At 36.6% G+C, this 22,966-nt stretch overlaps 1 protein-coding gene across 1 annotated transcript in view; it reads right to left on the bottom strand.

Moving 5' to 3' along the window:
- Tom20 (translocase of outer membrane 20) overlaps positions 1–19,715 on the bottom strand; it is an 81,506-nt gene extending 61,791 nt beyond the window's left edge. The window contains exons 1-2 of the mRNA XM_090399416.1: positions 19,542–19,715; positions 5,350–5,402 (exon numbers count right to left, since the gene is read on the bottom strand). Of these exons, the coding sequence (XP_090255542.1) occupies positions 5,350–5,402; positions 19,542–19,665 (177 nt within the window). The 5' untranslated portion in view covers positions 19,666–19,715. The remainder of the gene's footprint in view (positions 1–5,349; positions 5,403–19,541) is intronic.
- Between the last annotated feature and the right edge of the window lie 3,251 nt (positions 19,716–22,966).

Genomic DNA, 22,966 nt, shown 5'->3' with positions numbered 1-22,966 from the left:
CGGGAGAAAAAAACCCGCTTGCCCATGCCAGAGAATGACTAACAAGGGAACCGGTGTTTACCAATCTACTACAACGTATATGTAACAAACCTAGTTTTACTGTTGAATCTACCTAATTTTTTTTTTACATATATACGTATTTAAATTGATAAAGTATGTAATTACATACCATGTCTGACAAAAGAAGTGCAGAAAAGTTAGCAGAACTTGGCATTAAGAAGGCAAGGAAATCAATCACACTTGAAAAGAAGATGCAGGTGATTCGAAGAATGGAGGATGGGCAGACACTTGCTAATGCCTGTAGAAGTATGAACTTACCTCCATAGACTGTTACTACAATTATGAAATATGCAGATGGAATAAAACAGTCTGCACAACAATCTATGGCAGTACTAAATGCAAAACATGTAATTTACAGCAGGGGTAAACTTCATGAAAAAAATGGAAAAATTATTGTCACTATGGATGGATGACTTGAATCAAAAAAACATTCCTCTGATGCAGGCTGTTATAACTGAGAAAGCAAAAATAATTTTTGAGATCTTAAAAAGACAGATGGAGGCGAAGAAACATTTTTAGGAAGCAAAGGTTGGTTCATAAGATTTAAGTCTCGAAGTAGGTGCCATAGTGTCAAATTATGTAGTGAGGAGGCAAGTGCAGGTGTTACGGTGTTACATCTGATATCTTGAGAATATAGTATTCTCAGTTATCATGGTGTAACATGAAAAATAAATAACACAAATAAAACACCCCTGCATAAAAAATATAATTTAGTTAATATAATGTTCTTGCATCCAGTATAAACTGAGTAAAATGTAAAGGTCTATTGTTTAGTTAAGATAACGAAAGAAAAGAATGTATTAAGATGTATTATGACTAAACAAGGAATTTGTATTAAATAAGTAGCTAACTAAGAATCAATATAGTAATGCGATTAAGAATGAAAGAGTTAAGTGCATAAGTATAAAAGGATGAGTCATGAAATACGCTATGTAAGAGGCTACGGATTAAGCTTTAAGTAGAATTCTGAGAAAAGGTTTGAAAGGGGGTTAAGATAGAGGCTAACAAGAGAAATAACGGAATATCACTTAGGGCCTATGCCCGGATGGGAACTTCTTTACGAGTTGCCGATCAAAATGACGTATGGCGGCCAAAATGCCACCCAATTGGTAGACAGACGGAAAACAAGTAGGAGGTGGGGAAAAGAAGAAAGGGCGCCGTTAGGGGAGCAGCTATAAAAGGGTTGGTAAACCCCCCTTCGAGGCTCTTTCTTTTTGACTTTGGATTTTCGAGGAGTAGGCTCTTTTGGGTCTTGGGGGAGACGTTTAGGTAGTCAAGGAGGCTTAAGGCCTTTTTGCGAGAAGAGACGTTTGGATAGTCGCGGTGGTTTTAGTATGGTTTTCTAGTGGATTTCACGGTGTTACTGAGTGGAGAGATATGGCATATATCCTCATGCCACAACAAGGAATCGAAGGTGAACGGGAGAGCTATTCCCGTATTCCTATGTAGAAAGCGAAATATACCAGAGAGTCAGAGGAAGCTGTGAAAATATCGATGTCCTCGTTTCGGATAGTACAGCCAACGGCGCAGATGTTCATATAGCCCAGAATTTCAAGAAGTTATGCAAGCAAATTCGTTCAGTAGAAGGTGAAGGCCCGTAAGTGAAGCTAAAGAATGGTATTGTGAATTTTGTCTTATGTTAACCAGAAGTTGCATGTGATAGATACCATTGTCATATTACGGAACTGTTAAAGTGATTAGGGAGAAATTATAATAGGACTTTAGAGTTTGACAGAGAGTGTTAAAAGTAAGCTAGCTAGAGTTGATAATTTGTGAATAATTAATTATCCTAAGAATCTTGAGTGTCTACTATATTGTAAAAGGAAAATTAATGACATAGTTGTGTGTTTATGAATATGGAGTTCGATTAGTGTAAATTGAGTAACCAAGTAGCCTGAGGAATTTGAATGCCTAGTGTGATGTGTAGAGAATCGGAATTGTCATAAATATGTGCCAGAGTAGTTAATGTATTTGTCAGTGTACTTGGAGCTGAATAATCTATTAATGTGTGATGATCTAAAACTTTTATGTTAGGTAAATTCATGTTTTTGTATAAAAATTTTGTGGTGGCACGATCATAGTAACCTTTGTCGAATCATAGCCCAAATCCTTGTATTAAGCTGATTTTAGTGTGTAAGTAATTTAGTTGTATATTTTGATATGTACCATGTTTAGAGAAATAATAAACCTTTTGTTTAATGATAAAAGAAGTTGTCTGATATTGCTAATCCAATGCACCGCTTAGAAACATTCGAACCTAACCACGCGGGGAATTAATGTTAAGAAACGGGAAGTTTAAGGAATTAATGTTGAGTAATAAGAAATAGTGTCACGACTGCAATAGTTACACTTTCAGTTATTTGAGTTCCTTTCTCTGTTTATGTATAAGATATCTTAAACTAAATATCCCAAAGGGCGCAGTTAAAATACAAATACTAGGGATACTACGGGGAACAATAGCTCAGATATTAGTAGAAATTTTGGTGGTGTTTTGAAAATAGAAGTTAGAAGAATATAGACAAAGGCAGTTTGTAAGACAAACAAACAAAGATCATAAGATAGGGACATAACAGCGGCAGCTTTTCCTAAAGAATTTTAAGACTGTGTAGACAAGGAAGTTATCCTCCTTATCTCATTTTTAATGTTGATGAGACTGGGCTCTACTGGAAAAAATTGCCATCACATACCTTCATTTCCTATGAAGAACATTCTGCTCCAGATTTTAAAGCTGCAAAAGATAGACTTACGCTTTTGTTGGGTACAAATGTCTCTGGAACTTTGAAGCTTAAACCAATGTTGGCGTACCATTCACGGACACCACGCACATTCAAGGGTCTAAAAGCCATGCTGCCAGTCTATTGGAAATGGAACAAGAAAGCTCGAGTTACACAAGACATTTTTGTAGATTGGTACACAAATTATTTTTGTCTTACTGTGCTTCGCTTCTGTAAAGAAAATGATTTGTCAGCCAAGGCATTGCTTCTCTTGGATAATGCTCCTGGACATCCTCAACCTTGCTGAAGTAAGAACACCACTGGATGCCAAGGTTGTTTACAGGCTCCCAAACATTACCTCCGTATAATATTTATGGAAATGGTAAGTCTTGGACACTTCGGGAAAAACTATTAAAGACTGCTGGCGGTCATTCAATATCTTGAAGGACATTAACAACATCAAGGCAGCTTGGAATGAAGTGTCAGCAGTGTTTAAAAGAAGCATGGTGAAAATGTCTTCCAGCATTTATGCACGACTTCAAGGAATTAGAGCAAGAGGAGAATATTATTGAAGACATTACCAAGCTTGAGTGATAGGTGAGATTGGACGACATTACAGCTGAAGATGTGACAGGTCTTAGCGAGTCATGATAAACCACTTTCCAATGAAGACAAAAGAATTAGCCAAACAATTAAATCAACATCCAAAGGAGAAGAAAGAAAACAAAGAAGGTCCCCTGAGAGATATAAAAACGACCGATTTACAGCGTATCCTTGCAAGCATAGAGACATTGACTGATGAACTCTGCGAAATGGACCACGATTGGGAACAGAGTGCGAACGTAAAAAAGGAGTGTAATTGGATCTATTCAACCTTACACTGAACTCCTTAAAGAAAGAAAAAGAAAATCTAGGCAGTTAACACTGGATACTTTTTTCACAAAAAAATGCAGGTGATCCAAAACCAGGAACATGGAAATATGTGATATCTTTTCGACATAAACTTCAACATAGAAATATGTAATATCTTTTTGAAGTTTCATATTTTTTTGTACATAATTTTGTTTTGTTTTCGTTATTAATAATTTTATTTTTATGTATGTATATGTATGTATTATAAAAGCTTTAAATATAATAATGTTACACATACTTCATGTGCATTTTTGACTGCGTAGAACATAACTTTGTACCTCCCATTAAAATTGGGTTCATTTTATGCCTGTTTTTTCAGGAACGGAAGTGAGGCATAAACTGAGGACTGACTGTATACCGTTTTGACAATCAATTTTATCGATATAATGATATTTGTACATAGCTTTTATTTCAATTTTAATTACCTAACAATAATATCTTTCATAATCAACAAAAGTCATGTAAAGATATTAAAATATCTGTACACTAAATATTACACTACTCAGCAGTCTATAATCTGGGTAGCAGTAGTAAAGATATTGGGCATTTTTTACATGTTCACCAGTTTAGCTAAGATATGCCAAAATGATGGAGAAGATTGTTAGGTAGAGTGCTTTTTTTCCGGTACGCAGTACCGACACCTTTTTTCTTAAGTTTTTAAAAATTTGTGATTTATTGACAGCAAAATGTATTATAAATATTCTAGTAGATGGTACTCTGTTCACGAATCGAATTTTCAGTTTTGATTACTCACAAGTTGGACCAAGTAGCTTTCTGTTTCCGGTTGCGTACCAACTTATGAAACAGAAAGTTGTGTTCACTTCCGATTGCTTCCAATATCAGTTCTATATTCACTTTGCAAACAGGCAGTGTTCACGTGAGTTTTGAATTACTCTAAGTTAAATCAGTGCAATCATTGTTCAAAATGAGTAAATTAAGTAGTTACTTTATGCCAATGAGTAAAAAAGGAAGGCTGAAGATGCAGAAATTGTTGAATCTACTTGTGATCATGTAAAACAGAAAACTAGTGCCTAAAATACACTTAGTGAAGAGGATCACGAAACCAAGACCGAAGATCCATGTGGTCAAAAGGAAGCCGATTCTATTAATGATTGGCCCGAATGCTGGACAATTTTGCAGAAAAATGACTTCTGTGAGAGAAACGAGTGGCTATATGTCAAGAATAAAATGTTGGGCTGTAAAGTGTGTTGTGATGTTGGAAGTCTTGTCGTCGATAAACACATGGGAAACGAAAATTTCAACGGAGTGGGCAAATGGTAAAATCAGTCATTTGGGAGAATCTCGCAAACAACAGTTAATGTCATTAAGAAAAAAGATTTACAATCATAAGGAGAGTGCAGTGCACAAAGCGAGACGACAAGAGTATATCGGAGGATATGTTAAAAGTGTGGAAGTTGCTGTAATAACATCTTCATGGTGAGTACCAGCACCTTTTTTTCCAGAAAAAAAGCGCTGGTTAAATGGGTAGATAAAAGTAACCAATTTTTGGCAAGGATCACAGGAATATAAAAAAAAAGTGCTGCTGATATATCAAAGAGGTAACCAAGCTATAACTAGATACACATTTAATTTTAAATCTGTGTACATATATTATTTCACAAATTACTATAACATTCAGGACTTAAATTATCTGAAACAATACCTTGCTTATCCCCTTCTTTGCTTGCTCTTTCTGTTGCCGTGCTTTTGCTCTTCCTAAGAAAGAAATAATTAGTCTTAAGACAGTACAGTGAAATACAACTAAGAGATGAATATTTGCATAGTTACTTACTTCTGTAGTAACATTTAATGTATAGATTAATTTGCTTAGAAGAGCAGATTTTTTTTTCAACTCTGGACATATGTAGGCCAATGAATCGCAATTTTATGATATGCAAACCATAACAGGAAAGTAAGAATATTTTATGAATTTACTCCAAATGTTGGCAGTGGAACAAGGGCTTTGATAGTCTCTATTAAACTGTGACAATTATTAAACGATTGCAGAAAGAAGCCTGAATGGCAAAGAAATGGAGCTAGCTGAGGAATTAGATAAGTACCAGATCGACATAATAGGGGTGACTGAAACAAAAAAGACCAAAACTGGTGAGATCTTTCTGAGCAATAAATACAAAATGTTATATTCAGGCAATGACAATCAAGGAAAAGAAGGAGTAGCCATAGTATTCAACACAAAATACGAGGCTAATCTTCTTGAATGGCAGTCAGTCTCAAGTAGAGTAATGTGGGCAAATATCAGAATGGGGAATTGGACAATGAGATTTATTTGTGCCTATGGTCCCACATGAAGGTAGAAGTGAAGGAATTTTTTGAGGCTCTAGAGAAAGCTACTGACACAATGAAAAATGAAAAGTTGGTCCTTGTTGGGGATCTAAATAGCAGAGTAGGAAATGATTGTGAGACATAAAAAAATATTTTGGGAAAATTTGGATAAAAGAGCAAAGCTAATAATAATGGCAAATATCTGTTGGATTTCTGCTCAGGACATGGACTGGTTATTACTAACACCATGTTCCAACATAAAAATGTGCACAAATTCACATGGAGATAAGAGGCTAGGAATAAGAAAAGTCTCATTGACTATGTTATTGTTGATAGTGATGTTTTCTCCCTGGTGCAGGACACCAGAGTGTACAGAGGACTTGAAATTGGAAGTGATCACTATTTAGTTGTTGTTGTTGTCTTGTCCTTTGAAGAGTCTTAGATGTTTCCGTGCGCTCTTTGTACTGCTTTGGCTATGTCTGTGATTTTGTTTGTATAGAGCTGTTGTTCAGGATTAGGATCTATTTCTTGCAAGGCTGCTGTAATTGCTGGACAGGTAAAGATGTGAGTGGGTGTCAGTTCCGTATTGGGGCAGTTGTTGCAGTTTCTATATGTTCTCGTATCATCTGTATTGATCTTCATTCCTCTATAATGTCCTGTTCGTAGTCTTGCTATCGTAGTGGAGGTCCTTCTGTCAGCATTGATCTCGGGAATTTGATGTTGTATCACTGATTTCAATGGAATTAGTTTAGCTTTTGCTAGTGCATTGGCATCAGCAAGAGTTATCATATGAGTTTCTTGGTTGAGTTCTCTGGCCTCTTTTGCTAATTTATCAGCTGCTTCGTTGTGATCAATGCCTACATGAGCAGGAATCCATTGTAGAATGCAACTTTTACCTAAACACTTTAGATGATTTAAGAGTTTATGGATGTCTTGTGTGAGCTTGGTATTGCCATTTTTGATTGCCTCCATAGCTGATCTTGAGTCACTGTAAATTATAATTCCTTCAGATTGTTGAGATGATGATAGATTTAAGTAGGCTTCTAGTGCTTTAATTATTGCGTAGAGTTCGCTGGTAAAATTGGAAGCGATTCTCCCAGATCCAACTTTTATTGAAAGTTTTTCACCTTTCGGGAGTAGAAGGAGAACACCAGCGCCTCCATTAATCATATTGGTGTCTGATGATCCATCGGTATAACAAATAACCTGTTTGGAGGATGAAAGAAGGTTGATGGTATTTAGGCCTTTTTCTTTAAGCATTTCTTTTGGTTCTTTTTTTGTACAGAGTTTGGTAAGGTTTAGATTTATGAAGGTATTTGAAGGTAAAGGACTGGAAAATAGAGGTTCTTTGTTTATGTGGACATTTAGCTGATCAAGACCTATTTCTTTCCTGATAGTGTCATCATATTGTAAAGTCGATGATCTGTGAAGTCTGCAAATTTGGTTCCAATGTTCATAGGTTTTTAGGGAGACATGATCACTTTGGTAGCTTCTGATATTATTTATGAATTTTATGGTGGCAAATTTTCGTCTGTCCTCCAGCAGGTCAAGCCCACATTCCTGTTGGGCTCTGATGTTGTTAGTGGATGAGACTGCACCAATGATAATCTTGGATGCTTTTGCTTGTATTTTGTCTAGGTTTTTCTTTACCGATGAAGCCGAAGGTGACCAGATAGGTGCTGCATATTCCATTATTGGCCTTATTAGTGTAGTGTAAGTAGTTTTGAGGATTTTTGGCTTTGCACCCCAATTTGTTCCACAAAGCCTTTTCAGTATATTTAATTTTTTTAGAGCTCTGTTGGAAGTGTTAGAGATGTGTTGTGCAAAACGTAATTCCTGATCAAGCGTAATACCAAGGTATTTTGGATTTGTGACTTTTTCAATTAGCTTGTTATTGATCATGACTTTGGGATTGTAGGAATGTCTATTTTTCCTGTCTGTACTAAATGTACTTAGTTTTGTTTTGTCTGGGTTGATTTTAAGTTTGAGTTCGTTTGACCATTTTTCTAATCCTCTCATGGATTTGTTTAGAATTTCCTCTGATTCTTTGATTTTAGCACTAGTGTGCCAGATGGCTATATCATCTGCATAGCAAGTTACTTTTGTGTCTTCTGTAAGGTAGGGATGAATATTATTGACATATAGAAGGAATAGTAAGGGACTGAGTACTGAGCCCTGGGGAACACCAGCCCAGGTTCTCCGCTCTTTTGATATTGCTGTATTGATTCTGACTTTGATCTTTCTTCCTCTGATGAAATCAGCAATCCAGATTAAAGCGTTTCCTCTAATTCCAATATCATGTATTGTTTGTCTATTTAGTCTTGAGCAAGATAAAATTGAATTTCATTTTGAAAAGAATAACATGTAAGATAGTTTTAAAGCAAATAAAAGTTGAGCAGCTCTCAGATGTGAACTGTAGACTAAAATACACAAAGTTTATTGAAAAAATAATGAAAGAGTTTGAGAACAGGAATCAAACCTTGGAGATTCAGTGGCAAACTCTGAAGGAAACATTGATTGATTCTGCCAGAGAGGTATGTGGCGAGGTTGTCTGTAAGGATAAAAAAATCAGAACTCCCTGGTGGACACAGGAAGTTAAAGAGGCAGTGAAGGAAAAGAAGAAAGCACATCAAAAGTTCCTGTCAAATAAGTCAGCTTGTGCTCTTAGAGAATATAGAGACAAATGCAAGAATGCTAAACACTGTGTAAAACTAGCTAAACAAAAGTCATGGGAAGACTTTGGCAAGAATATAGAAAATAAATATCAAGAAAGTGGCAAAATATTCTGGAGGTTGTTGAAGCTTAGAAATGGAGGAAAGAGTGCTGTAAAAGGATTTAGAGATGATAAAGGTGACATGAAAACGGGAGAAAAAGATATCCTTGAAGTATGGAGTAATTACTTTGAAAAACTGCTAAATGAAACAAGCAGTGATGACAGCACAGTGGTAAAAAACACTGACCAGGCATGCAGTCAGGAATACATATCCATACTTGAAGTAGAAAAAGCCATCAAAGGCTTGAAATGTGGAAAGGCAGCAGGAGTAGATGATATTCGACCAGAAATGCTGAAGTATGGTGGTATAAGTCTTACAGTGGCTGCACTGCATAGTTCAGAAAGCCTGGACAGAGGGACGAATTCCCGATGATTGGAGTAGAGCTCTCATAGGAAGATTGTTTAATGTTAAATCTGGTGTGAGACAAGGATATACATTATCCCCTCTGTTATTCATTATCTATATGGATCACATTATGAAGGAAAGTGGTATTAAACATGATATCAGAATTGGAGATGTTAATGTCAGCTCTTTGCTTTATGCGGATGATGTTATACTTCTAAATAAATCCGCTACAAGTCTGCAAAATTCTCTGACTAAATTAAATAGCTGTTGTAATAGATATGGTATGAAGGTCAGCAATAAAAAGACAAAGACAATGAAAATAGGCAGAATCATTGAAAATGTCAACTGTGTTGTGAATGGAGAACCAGTGGAACAAGTAAAACATTTCAGCTATTTAGGCACAATTTTTAGTGAAGATGGTAAATTAAATATAGAAATAGACAACAGAATCAGCAAAGCTCGTATGGTGGGAAGTCAATTGAATAAATTCATATGGAATAAGAGAGAAATTAGTCGGAACACTAAATCAAAGTCAAAAAAAAAGTCAAACCAGTTTTAACTTATGGATCTGAGAGCTGGGTCAGAAGTAAAACACTTGACCAAAGACTAGAGACCACAGATATGAGAGTCTTGAGAAAGATTAGAGGCATGAACAGATGGCATCAATGGCAATATCATATTTAAAACGAGGATATTAGGAAAGAACTTGACATTGTCTGCATCCAGGAATGCGTTAGCAGAGCTAATCTCAGGTGGTATGGTCACTTAAACAGAATGGGCAAGGAAAGATTAGCAAAACAAGTGTTCTCTGCCAGGTTGGCAGCAAAACGACCCAGAGGAAGACCAAGATATAGGTGGATTGATACGGTACAAAGTGCCTTAGACGATAGAAATATAAGATCTGATAATGTTGGAGTCTTGACAAGTAACAGACTGATTTGGAGGAAAATTGTAGATAAAAAATTAATAATGATGTAATTTTTTTCATGTAGTACTATCATATCCTGTACACCCCTTTAGGGTACATGGCAGGAATTTGATGATGATGAGAAAGAATCACTTGTTAACACTCCGGATGTCCAGAATATACCAGCTTAAATGGTCAACATTTCCATGAAATTTATAACTAATAGATATACATGATAGGGAAATAGATCTGGCAGAGGTTTAAGAACATTTACTGACCGAACTGTGCTTTATTCATACAGTATAAGTTAAACTTAGACACAACTGAAACATTATTTAATTAAACAGATTAATTATAAACATTTCTATTCGTGTATAATGGATGATCTATCTTAATTTTATTTTAATTATTTATTTTTTTAACTGTGTTGAAGAAATAAATAATTTTTCAACTATGTCTACATGTAACTTACAGCAAGAAGTTTAAAAAACATCAAGGAAGATGAGGAATGAAAAATCTCCTGGGACAGATGATTTGCCTGTTGAACTGATTGGTGATTCTGGTAGCTCAAGCCTGAAATGGTCATGCAACTTTTTTTTTTTGAAATCTGGAGAAAGATGATATCCAGTGATTAAACTAAGAGAATTATTGTTCTAATATATAAAATAAAGGAGGCTTAAGATGAAATGTAGTATAAAGGAATAACATTATGTCACTGGATAAAAATTTATGAACGAGTAAGTGATAAAATAGAAGGTCTAAGAGAAGTTTGGTTAAAAGACATAAATTGTTGATTTGGCTTATAGATACACTGGGAATTTTGAAAAAGTCCACTTATACATGGATATTTTTCAATAAATATATTTGAAAATTTTTTGGAGATTTGTGACAATTTGAAAAAACTTGCAGACAAACTGTGTAGCCTAGAAATATTGAAAAAAATTAAGAAAAAGTTAGGTATGTTGCAAATGCATAAAATATATATAGATACTAGTCTATTTTATCATTTACTAGAATGCAAGATGTGGATCTTTCATTCTATTCTTCAGTCAACTATGTCACACTAATGCCTATAACTTCTGGCCAAGTTGTGCTAACCAATGCAAAAACTCTTCAACTTTATTTCGAATACTTCTGGCATTACTATACATAAACTGCAATATCTCTTCATCCCATAATCTCCTTACATCTTGTGTTACTTAGCCCACTCAAGTCAAGAACTTGGTGTACTACGTTTCACATCATGTGATCATTCTCCCACTTACTAACTCTAGGTTGCCTGGACCCACACTCACTTGCATCACCCCCCCCCCAAACATTCTAATTTCTCTGACTTTGTACTTATGAACTTTCAGTTAACAATATTTCCTTAAGAATCTTGACACCAAATCCATTTAGATGCAAGCCATTTATCTTATATAAATCCTTCCTTCCATCAAACTCACTCCACAAATCCCATAACATTTCTCCCACATGATCTGTTCACCGATTCATCTGCAACCATAGCTCTCTTGTCTCAACTAGCCTCTATCATACAGACAACAAACTCAAAATTTTTACTTTCTCATTTCTTTTTCACATGCACTAGCAACTCTTTCATGCCTTCTCACATACACTTGTCACCTGCTAAATCATTTGTAAAAGCCAAAATAAATATCTCTTTCACCTTAACTCTCTGCATCCTTACAGACTTCACTGACCCTTAATTTTAGCTCCAGAAAAAAATGATTTTGTTACACAAGACTCAAGGACTTCTTGTATCAATGAATCACCATACAAAATCTGATCCTTATTTTCATGCTCTACTTTCACTCCCCTTTCTTTTGCTTCTGTATCATACCCTCTGCCAGGCTTTCTCCAACCACTCATCTAATGTTTTGTTCCTTGAAGAACTCCATGTAAGTGTGCTATCTTTTTCATTACCATCATTCTCTTCATAAAAGTACTTCTTCCACAGTAGAGGCATTACTGATGAGAAGAAGATCCTGGTTGTGGAACATCAAGATCATCTAACACATTCAGGTGGCAGAAGATGATCTTGACGATTTGTTCACATTTCTTTTAAAATAAGGAAGAAGGGTTCATGGCATTTTTTGATGCTTTCTTTTCTGCAAAATATGGTAGTAAGGCTGCAACACCACTTAATTAGAACAGCTTCATTCTCATTAAAAAATTATCTTCCTAGGTAATGCAAGGACCTACCTCTATCTCAGCCAGAATATGCTGCTGCAAACCACAATCACTTCTTCTTGCTGCTGCTCTGTCAGCTCTACCACCAATCTTCCAGTTTCCCCATTTGTGGAAGCTGAGAATCTCTACAACAACTTGGTCACATCAGGTTCAACATTGTCAAGCCCTATCTCCTGAGCCATTGTGGTAACTCCATTTGCATGAAGTCAAGTACACACTCAGGTCACACAAGGTGATATGATCTTTTTCCAAGCAGCATCAATGTGGATGTCCTTCAGGTTATTATAGGATCTCCAATTGACAGACATGTTGCAGCTGTCCATTTTCCATAACATTTGCTTAATGTCTGTTGAAGGTAGAAGACTTTTGCTATCACATCCTGGTCCGTTAGCTGCAAAAGGGATGTGGTATTTGGAAGCAGAAATTCGACATCCAAAGCTACCCTTATTTCTCCTATGTTTGGCAGATGTCCCTGGGCATTGATTAACACAGCAACCCCTTGGATAATTAGTTTGTTAACATCAGAAATGTACTGTTGGATGAAAGTGATTTGCATACCAGTCTGAAGATATCTTGTGTCACCCAAACTCTTCTTTTATCTGAAGTTCAAATAACTGGTAAATTTGCTTGAATAAGTTTCTTTTATCACCTTCAGCATTTTGGAGTGATAAGTTTTATAATCATGTAAGCATTTACACTATGAAATTAAAAGATCTTCTTCCAATAAAGGCCAATCTTGCTCACACTGAAAACAAGATCGAAAAAATGGGCATTCGCCTTCTTCTGAGTTGCAACTGTAATTTTTATATTGCAAATTTGAATTTGCTGCTTGAAATTAGCAAATCATTCTTTGCTTGATATGAAAGTTTTGTTGCAGTCTTCTTTTATCTCATCAAACAAACTCCTTGTCTTATCACTAATAACATTGTAATAAGCAAAGAGTTAAACAAAACAAGCATTCCTCTCAACCCACGATGAGAGTAACTCTTCCATTCTTAGGACCACGCAAGTCCTTGCTGTTCAGCTGAAGGATGATATGATGAAAGACAGGCTTATGTAATTTATTTATACCAGGAAAGACTGCTGGTAATTAGTCCAAGCATAGGGATCTGATCTTGTCTGGCAATTTGTGTATTACAGGGGATAAAGGTAGGTGAGCTGGCATCTATTCTGCACGAGAAAAGGCAAGACTGAATTTCCTTGCACAGTCTGAAGAACAGTATATAGATCTATGTTTAAGGCACTAGTTGTTGATGATCTTGTAGTCTGGTATGTCCGAGTATTACATGGTTTGTCAAATGAGTACAATGAGTTCATAATATTATCATCTGCAAAGCTGTGGATAGGATTAATGTTGTGAGTAGGTCATTTATGTACAGGAGAAGGAGAGTAGATGATATGACATAGCTTTGGGGATTTCCAGCACTGGCAGTAAAGCTGGAAAAGAGAGAGAGAGATCTACAATGACATGAAGAGAACAACCAGAGAAAGCTGGCTATCTGATTACAGAGGGTGGCAGGTAGACCAAAGGATGGCAATTTGTTTATAGGTCTTGATGGCATACACGGTTGAAAATTTTTGAAATATCAAGGGTGATATCACAAGTTTCTCCAAACATTTTCATGGTATGTGCCCAGTGATGGGCAATGTAAGCTAAAAGGCAGCTGTGGATTTTGAGTGGAAGAATCCATACTAGTAGTCACTGATTAATTGGTGGAATTGGTGGTTCTCTGTAGTAGTGGAGGTGTCAGCTATTAATGACTTTCTCCATTATTTGGAAATTACAGAGGTGAGGATAATTGGTTAGTAGTTTTGACAGCACATCCCTCCTCCCCCTTTTTTTTGGAATACAATGGATATCAGATTGCTTCCATGCATTGAGATAAGTACCAGATATATATAATAAATTATAGAGATGATGGAGAATGGGTGTTAGTTCTAGACAATGTTTGAGAGAAACTGGAGAGATGTCATCAGGACTGAAGATGTTTTAGTATCCAAGTTATTTAATAGTTTTCTGATAACTTTTTGTCAAAAAAACTATAGCAGACATACAGTACTTGGATTCCAGCATGGTTGGAAGTGATTTTTCCATGGTCATCTACGCAGTAGGAGGAGGATTAAAGTGATGCCAGGAGGTCAGCTTTATTTTTGGGTGAAGTAACAGTGGTTCAGGATGAGAGAGAGACAGTGTGTTGGAAGTGCAGGACAGCAGAAGTTGAATCCAACAGTCATAGCAAGCGACCAGAAGGCATAGCTTCCATTTGGACAGAAGGCAAATTTTCTGCTGATATCCTTTATGAAATTGGATTTGGATCTAGTAATGACTAATTTGCATATGTTGCATGCTTTGGTATAAGCACTATGAAGTTCAGATGTTCTTCATGTGAATCACATGCAGTGATCTGAATTTTTTTTTCTGTGACTGCTCTAACACATTTCCAGCTGAATCATGGCTTGGCAAGCAGATCTCGATTATGAATTGAATGGAGGATGAAGGTCTTCATATTACTGAGAATAATTTATTTCTGTGACTGGTTTGCAGCAGGTGTTAGGGTTGAGCAAGTGGAAGCAATAGTCAAATCAAGGAAAGGAGGAGTAAAAATTCTGGAAATCATCCCAATTAAACCAATTAGTTCCTTTGTAGTGCCAGAGGATGCGAAGTTCGGAGTAGTTGGATGAGGGATGTTCTGTGAGAGAGGAGACTTGTACAAGATTGTGGTATGAGTTTCCAACAGGAGAGGTGACATCTATGGTGTATCTGGAAAGAGAACTGGTCAAAAAGAGATTCAGATTGTTTGGAGAGTGAAAAGGGTTATCAGGGATTCAAGTGGTTAGATGTACAGTTTGTGTTAGATCATTACTGATAGCAAAGACTTCTACTTTTCCCTCCTGCTTACTTGATGATATTAGAGTAGATGAGCCAGTTGGAAATGTGGATGTTTAGGTTGCCCAGAAGATGATCTCACTATGTGGACAGCCAGAATGCAGGCAGTCAAGTTTCATGAAAAGTAAAATGTGAAAAGATCTCAGTGGTTATTAGTGTTTGGAGACCAGTAAATTGAACAAATGAAAGTTACTAAATGGGACAAGGAAATCTTGAGCCAGAGAAGAGCAAAAGTAGGGATTCTAAATTAGCCATTCTTAGCAGGCTATGTCAAATTTCACAAAGGCACAGGTGTGATCCTTGTGGTGAAAACAATTGTGAAGTGTGTAATTTGGGCATTGGAGGTGGGATATTAGTATATATATATATATATATAGCTGCAATCTGGGTTTCTGTCAGAAATAAGATGTCTGGTCTGGAAGACTAAGTGATGGTGGACATCATTTATGTTTGTGTTAATGCCACAGCTGTTAGTAAAGTGGATGTGAAAGTGAGTTTTTAGTGAAGAAATTCTAGCATGGTTTGTATATTGTGGCTGGTTGTGATGAGATTTTTTTTGATGGGATTAGTTTATGAGGAAGATTCACTTTTTTTCTTTGCAGTGTCACTGTTTATGATCTTCATAAATTTGATTACACAGAAGGATAGAGTGGGAATGTGCAGTGAGAGAAGATACTGTTGGAAATGACATCCATACAGAGAGAAACCAATCTCCATACCACCCCATACCACTATTCTGACTCATCTCTAGGCATGACTTGGCAGAATGTGGCAGGAAGATTATGCACCAGGTGATTAACTCGTTGCTGACAGGTTCGAACCCATGCACTAAATAGCAACTGGCCTGCAGCACCACTGTTTTAATTGATGTACCTTCGAAATGGAGGAATTTATTGGTCTCCAAGTTAAGTATGTTTGTATTGCCTTGAAGGAGATCACTCACCCTGCATGGAGGGGGGGGGACAAACTGGAATCCTGCTCTGGGGACCAAACATGGCATTTTGCCACTTCAGACCTCCAAAAAACAGACTAGCTCAAAAGTTCATAATACACTAGCTATACCAAGTTGAAATCTTTGCAATAAAACATACATTAATAGCAGCTGAAATAGAATTCAGAATGTATTTTGCTGTTTTCATGATATTTAATCTTTATGACACAAAAATGAAGAAATAATTATTGTGACAACAACAAGGACTCATAGCAGGACAGCACTCCATACAACCTACTATCTACACTACTTAATCCTCCATCTATACAGAACTACACACTATGCCCAGCTACTACCAGCAATAGTAATTTTTGTCTGTAAATTTTATGTATACTCAAACCAACATCTGTATATGGGATAAAAAAGTTTCTCAAAAAAAGTCTACATAAAGATTCCTCTCACCACGATAGGAACTGGACTCATCTTTCCCAATTCAAGGATGCTGTGTCACTTCATTCTCTCAATTGCACTACGCTAGTGCTAATAGATTAATACAAGAAACAGTATGACTGGAGCACGTTAAAAGAATACAAATAAAAAGAATGCCCAAATGTGTACTTTAATATAAACCATTCAGAACAAGGAGACTAGGTCATATGACTTAGGTTTGTGACATAACACATCTCAATCTTTGAAACAAATAATGATCATGTAATAGTACCTAGTGCTGAGTACATTTGGCCTCTGCAACAAATCCGGGGACTAAATGATGAGGTATCATGTAATAACGTTATTAAGGAGTCTTCATAACACCAAGTGATGCTGAAAAGATGTCCCAGTTTATTTTATTTTTTAAACCAAGACATTTTCTGTTATTAGGATCTAATGACTTAGAAGTAAAAATATTTAATGTATCCAGTGGCCTCTGTAACCATCTATTGGGTTGATAATAGCAGTATTATTTATGATGGTCAGCATGGGTTTGTTGGGGGGGGGGGGGATGTGACGCTTTAGAAATCTGCTTATGTACTGCAACATGATAAATTCACTTTTTTTGGATTTTTCAAAGGTCTTCCATACACTGAAACATGACAAGCTGGTAGCTAAAACATGGGACCAGATAAACTAGTGAGTTGGATAGCTGACTGTCTGCGAGATAGGTATCACAGCAGGTTAGTATGGAGGAGTGGTATCTCAAAAGAGGAAGGTTACTAGTAGAGTGCCAAAGGGATTTGTGTGTGGACCATTACTGTCTAATTCGTAAGTTAACACTGGGACTGGCTTCTCTGGAGGTGTGCAGCAGTTTGCCAAATGATGCAAAGTTGGGAAGAACTATGAAAAGTAGAGCAGATACTGCCTTGCAGGAGAGAGAATCCCAATGGGCCATGAATGGAACTATCAGTGTGATGTTGCAAAGTCCTGAAATTTGGTAGGCAAGGTTAGGATGCAGAGTATACAATCAATATGGAAATTTTGAAGGGGGGGGTGATGAGATGAGAGATCTGAAAGTGGTTAACAGACTTGAAGTTTAGGGGTTACATTGCTAAAATTGCAAGAACATCACTATGGATAATGGCAAGATTAAGGAGGTTGAAATGCAGAAGAAAAAGATTATGATTCCCTTGTACTGCAGGAAGTGGATGAGATTAGATTCAGGAGTGATAGTTGACAGTAGACTGAAGTTTTAGAGGGCATATTGAAAGTGTTGCAAAGGCTGCACATCATAGCTCTGCTATGACAGTTAAGTACTCTAACATGTAAGGATAAGGGAGTGGTTGTGCCTTCCCATTATAGTAGCACATCACAGTGCTGTTATGATAAGAAGTACTCTAAGATACGAGAAGGAAAGCACAAATAATGGATAATATGATGGCCGAGTTGTGTGAAGCAAAGGGAATTCAGTTTGTAAATATCATATACAAACTGAATTCATAACATTAATTTGAAGGATTGCATTTGAATGGGTTTGGTGTTGGACATTTAGAAAGGTTATTGTTTTATGAGCAGGCACAGAGTCAAGAAGTTAACATAGTAAATGATCAGAGTCCACTTGCGAAGCAGGATAGCATAACTAAACAGACTGTACAAGAGGAGGAAGATGGATATGTGGTTGAAGATGAAGTTGCAGAAGAAGCACATGATGATGGAATGCATAAAGGCGAGGATGAGACAGAATGGAAATCAGGGTCAGAATTAGGGGAAATGGGAGTGGTCAGACCAAAGAGAGAGAGGTGTGGTACAGAAGCTAGAATAGAGAATATTGGTGCTGGTAGAATGGTAGCATCCCCTTAGGTGCTGAGTTTATTGCATTGAATAAGTATGCACAAAGATAATTGGAATAAGTGACAGTTGTCTGAGGAGGATGTGATGCCAGAAATTGAAATGAATAACACTGCTGATGTTAATTCCCTTCAGGAAGATTTGAATAGACTTCTGACTTGGACAAAGGAGTGGGGGGTTGCAGTTTTAATATTAATAAGTGCAAGGCATTACATTTGAAGTGCAGAAACAAGGCTGTGTATATCAACAGTGCTGTACCAGGAAGTGGATAAGATTCGAGATTTGGGAGAATGTTTGACAACGTGATGGTTGACAGTAAACTGACATTTAGAGGGCATATTGCAAAGACTGCACATCACAGTGCTGCTATGATAAGAAGTACTCTAACATGTAGGAATAAGGAAGTGGTTGTGACACTGTATAAAGCACTGGTCAGACCAAAATTGCACTATTGGGCTCTAATTTAGTCACCTTATTTTCATTATTTTAATGCTGGCTATGGAGGGAGGTTGAAGAAATGTGGATTGCAGTTTGTTGGATAAGAGTACAATGATAAAGACATTTAAGTTAATGAGGAGGATTATAAAAAGGATTATTGTTATTATGTGATACCGCCAGGGTGTCCAAAGACTCATCGAGGGGGAGTATGCCAATAGCATCGAATGAACAGGGAAAAATCCAGAGGCCATCTCTGAGTGAATGGAACACACTACTGGAATGCACTGTTAATGCAGGGGGAGGGAGTTTAAGATTCATTATGATGTTTTCAATTGAATGAATCTCCAATGATGAGTCTGCCAACTCCACGGATGGTATATTAATAATAACAATCTATGGTTGACTAATAGTTATAAAAAATCACAGGCTAACATAAAATACAGGAATTCGATATTTTGAGGTGGACCTCAAAAGGAAGCTAATGTGATACTAGTTGAGACAGAATCATTATCTAAACTGCACCGCTAACGTTTTGGACTACGCCAAAGCATTAAGGTTAGCCAAATTGTAGTGAGAAACTTCATGGGTTAAACTGTTTATTTTGCTATTGTATGCATAATAAAAGTGAATTATCTTTTTTTGTGTGTGTTTGGTGGAGGATTTCAAAAACGGAGCTGCGGATTCGATCTACAGTAGTGTGTTGGAACTTCGAAGTAAGCTTTATTAATGCTTCCAGTTCCTAACGTCTAAAAATTGCTTCTAATACTATGGAAACACTTCATCACAAAATTACTAATGAGTGGATAATGATTTTCCTTACTTTCCTTTAGCTTTTGCTTGAACAAAGGGTCGCTTCTTCTTTTCCTATCAAAATATATACAGTAACCAATAAATAATGTCCCACAAACTCCCGCTGCAAGACCAATAGTAATCCTAGAAATCATCCTTAAAAATCGTTATATACAAACAGCTTGAAACAAGAACATTAAACAGGCAGTTGTTCAGGACACAAGGTGGCAGCACATTTACATCGTTTTAAAACAAAATGAAAAGCAAAAAATAAGTTACAAATTGCAGAATAATATAAAAACATTAATAATAATACTCCCATACGAGAATAAAAAGGCGTTAGCTGATTTTTTTTTTTTTTAATAATAATAATAATAAAAAAATCAGCAAACGCCTTTTTATTCCCGTATATACAGGGGTAGGCGAGGCTTAGCCTTATCTAATAATAATAATAATAATAATAATAATAATAATAATAATAATAAAGAAGTAAACTAACTGGCTGGTAGGTGATATTCTTTGTTATTCTCCTCCAATCATCTCGGTCTCTTATCAGTTGAGAAAGGGAGGATTTTGTCCATTTTTTGATGTTATCAGTCCATTTTAATCGAAGTTGGCCTCTACCACTTGATCGCGGAACGATTCATTCTAGTGCGTGCTTTGGAATACAATTAGCCCTTTCCACATTTCATCTGTGTTCCCGTTTTCTCCCGTCTATTCAATCAATCAGTTTTTGGACATTTTCATTGGTTTCGTGAGCGGTATAGGGAATTCTCAAAAGTCTTCTGTAAGTTTTCATTTCAAAAGACAGAAGTCTCCTTTCATCTTCCCTCAATAAAGTCCAGGCCTCACAACCATACAAGAGGATACAATTCACCAAGGATTGCTATTCTGTTATCTCCCCCACAATGGTTTTAACTTCTGTAGGGCCACAGTTGCCACAGCAATTCGGTAATTAATGTCGGTATTTGAGCGCCCATCTTGACTGAACGTGCTTCCTAGATAAGTAAACTTGTTTACATTCTCAATATGTTTATTGCCAATTTGTATCTTGAAGAATTCAATGTCTGATTTCGAGGTTATCATTGGTTTTTTTTTTGCAGGTTTATGTGTAATCCATATCTTTTTAATGTTCCGAAAACACGACTGGCTATCTCTTCTAATTCTTCGCTTTCGGCCAGAAGATGGATATCATCTGCAAAACGTAAGTTATTTATTCTTAATCCACCAAATACTGTTCCTGTGTCATATTCATGAAGAGCTTCATCTATGACATATTCCAGAAAACAATTAAAAAGAAGAGGGGACAAGATGCATCCCTGTCTTACCCCATCCCCCGTTCTGCCCAGAACGGTTCACTGCTGTAATTTTTAATTTCAATTCTCATATCAGACGAGGAGTAAAGAGATTTAATAATCCTAATAATTTTGTTGTCAATACCATAATCTTCTAAAATTTTCCATAATGCCTCGTGCTGTATTGAATCAAAAGCTTTTTGAAAGTCTAAAAAGTTAAAAAAAAAAAAAAAAATCAGCTAACGCCTTTTTATTCCCCGTATACGGGGAGTAGGTGAGGCCATTTAGCCCTATCTAACTTTTGGAGACTGAGTGGGCAGTTCAATCTCCACTGGTACCAATCAGAGATAGATGGCCCAAGGTTATCACTAATTAAGCGGTACTCAGTGAAGAGAGACAGCTCAAATGTGCCGCCATCTCGTGGTCCCTAACCCTAACACAATATATTTAATGTCTGAAAAATAATGTGGGTTCTACGGTCGATTTTCTTCAGTTTACAGGACGAAAAACCCGAGTTTCCGGGAGGAAAAACCTGCTTGCCCGTGCCAGAGATCGACTAACTCGGGAACCGGTCGAAAAAAGGCTTAGAAAAATTTCCTATAGTCGCCGACTAGACTCGAAACCAAGTCTTCCTTCGTGCGGCCAAGCGCGGTGGTTGGCAAACGCCACATCCACCGAGCTACACAGGCTCTTAAGTTGTGACAGATTATTTTGTTATATATTTTTCAGTTAGTATGCGTATTGTAAAAATATGGTCGATTGTACTTCTGGACACCTGCTTGTAAAAAAAAAAAAAAAAATCAGCTAACGCCTTTTTATTCGCGTATACGGGAGTAGGCGAGCTTGTTCATCTGATAATCTGCTTTCTATTTTTTTTTTCGATTCTTGACAATAGTATTTTAACAGGATTTTGCATGGATGACTAATAAGGTTTATTATTCTGTAGTAGTTGCATTTATTGCTGTTTCCCTATTTAGGAACAGGTACAAGGACTGGAGTCCGCCAATCAGAAGGCCAAGTCTCTGTGGTACATACGTCCTGGAATAAATTTTGCAAGGTGCCTATGATGATGTCACCATTGTAAGTTCCATTGTAACACCATCAATTCCCGGTGATTTTCCTATTTTTTAAGGAGCTAACTGGTGCAATGAATTCTTTTAATATTCGGGAATCACCTTCCATTGAACCGCCTGGCAAAATTCCGTCCAAAATATTGTCAGTCAGTTGAGGGTCCTTTTGAAAAAGCTTGGTTGGAAACATTTCCATCTATCTACTATTTACTGGTTATCCGTGATAGGAGTTCCATCTTCAACTTCTATGCTTCAATTAATTGCGGTAAAAAGGTTGGGTTAACTTATTGATAATTTGAAAAGCACTTATAGGATTATTTTTATTGAAGTCCTCGTCTATATTTTTTACATTCATCTAGTGTCCATAAGTTTCCAGCATGTTTGATTTCTTTCTTAAGAATCTTAGTAATATTTTTATACTGTTCTCTGTTATCGCCAGTGGCATATGAGGTATTTCCCTCTCCTAGGCCCTCAGAAAGTGACGCCCCCATATTTAATGAACATGTTGATTTACATGCATAACCTATTGATATCGTAATTTCGTAATATATAAATATAATTACAAAAATCAGATCCCTGAAATTTCCGCCGCACCTCAAAATTTGTCGCTCTAGGCCCGGGTATATCCAGCTTATACCTAAATACGCGACTGGTTATCATCGGTATTAATATAGAGATTAACAGATAGAGATTAACAAGGCGAAATATGTAATTGGTTGTTGCTATAATCCAAGGGGAATAAGGGAGAATGTAGATAGATTGTATTGGCAAATTAGCACGATGAGTGAAGGTCAAGTAATTATGGGGGATTTTAACTTTGGGGACATAGATTGGGAGAAGGAATGGTCACAAGGAACAAAGGAAGTGGAGTTTATACAGTTGTTAAGAGATAATTACTTGAGACAGCATGTGATGGAAGGGACAAGAGATTCTAGAGTGTTAGATATGGTTATAACATCAGAGAACATATCAATAAGTAATTTAGTTACACTGTCTCCACTTGGAGAAAGTGATCATGTGGTCTTGACCTGGGAGATTGTAAGATGTGCTGAATATTCTGCTAAGAAGGGGTATATGTGGAATTAAAAGGC

Source organism: Typopeltis vanoorti, chromosome 10 (genome assembly GCF_054136105.1).
Source record: "Typopeltis vanoorti isolate ZY-2024b chromosome 10, IOZ_Tvanoo_1.0, whole genome shotgun sequence".
In the NCBI taxonomy this organism is placed as follows: Eukaryota; Metazoa; Arthropoda; class Arachnida; order Uropygi; family Thelyphonidae; genus Typopeltis; species Typopeltis vanoorti.
This window is presented reverse-complemented; position numbering and strand designations above follow the sequence as displayed.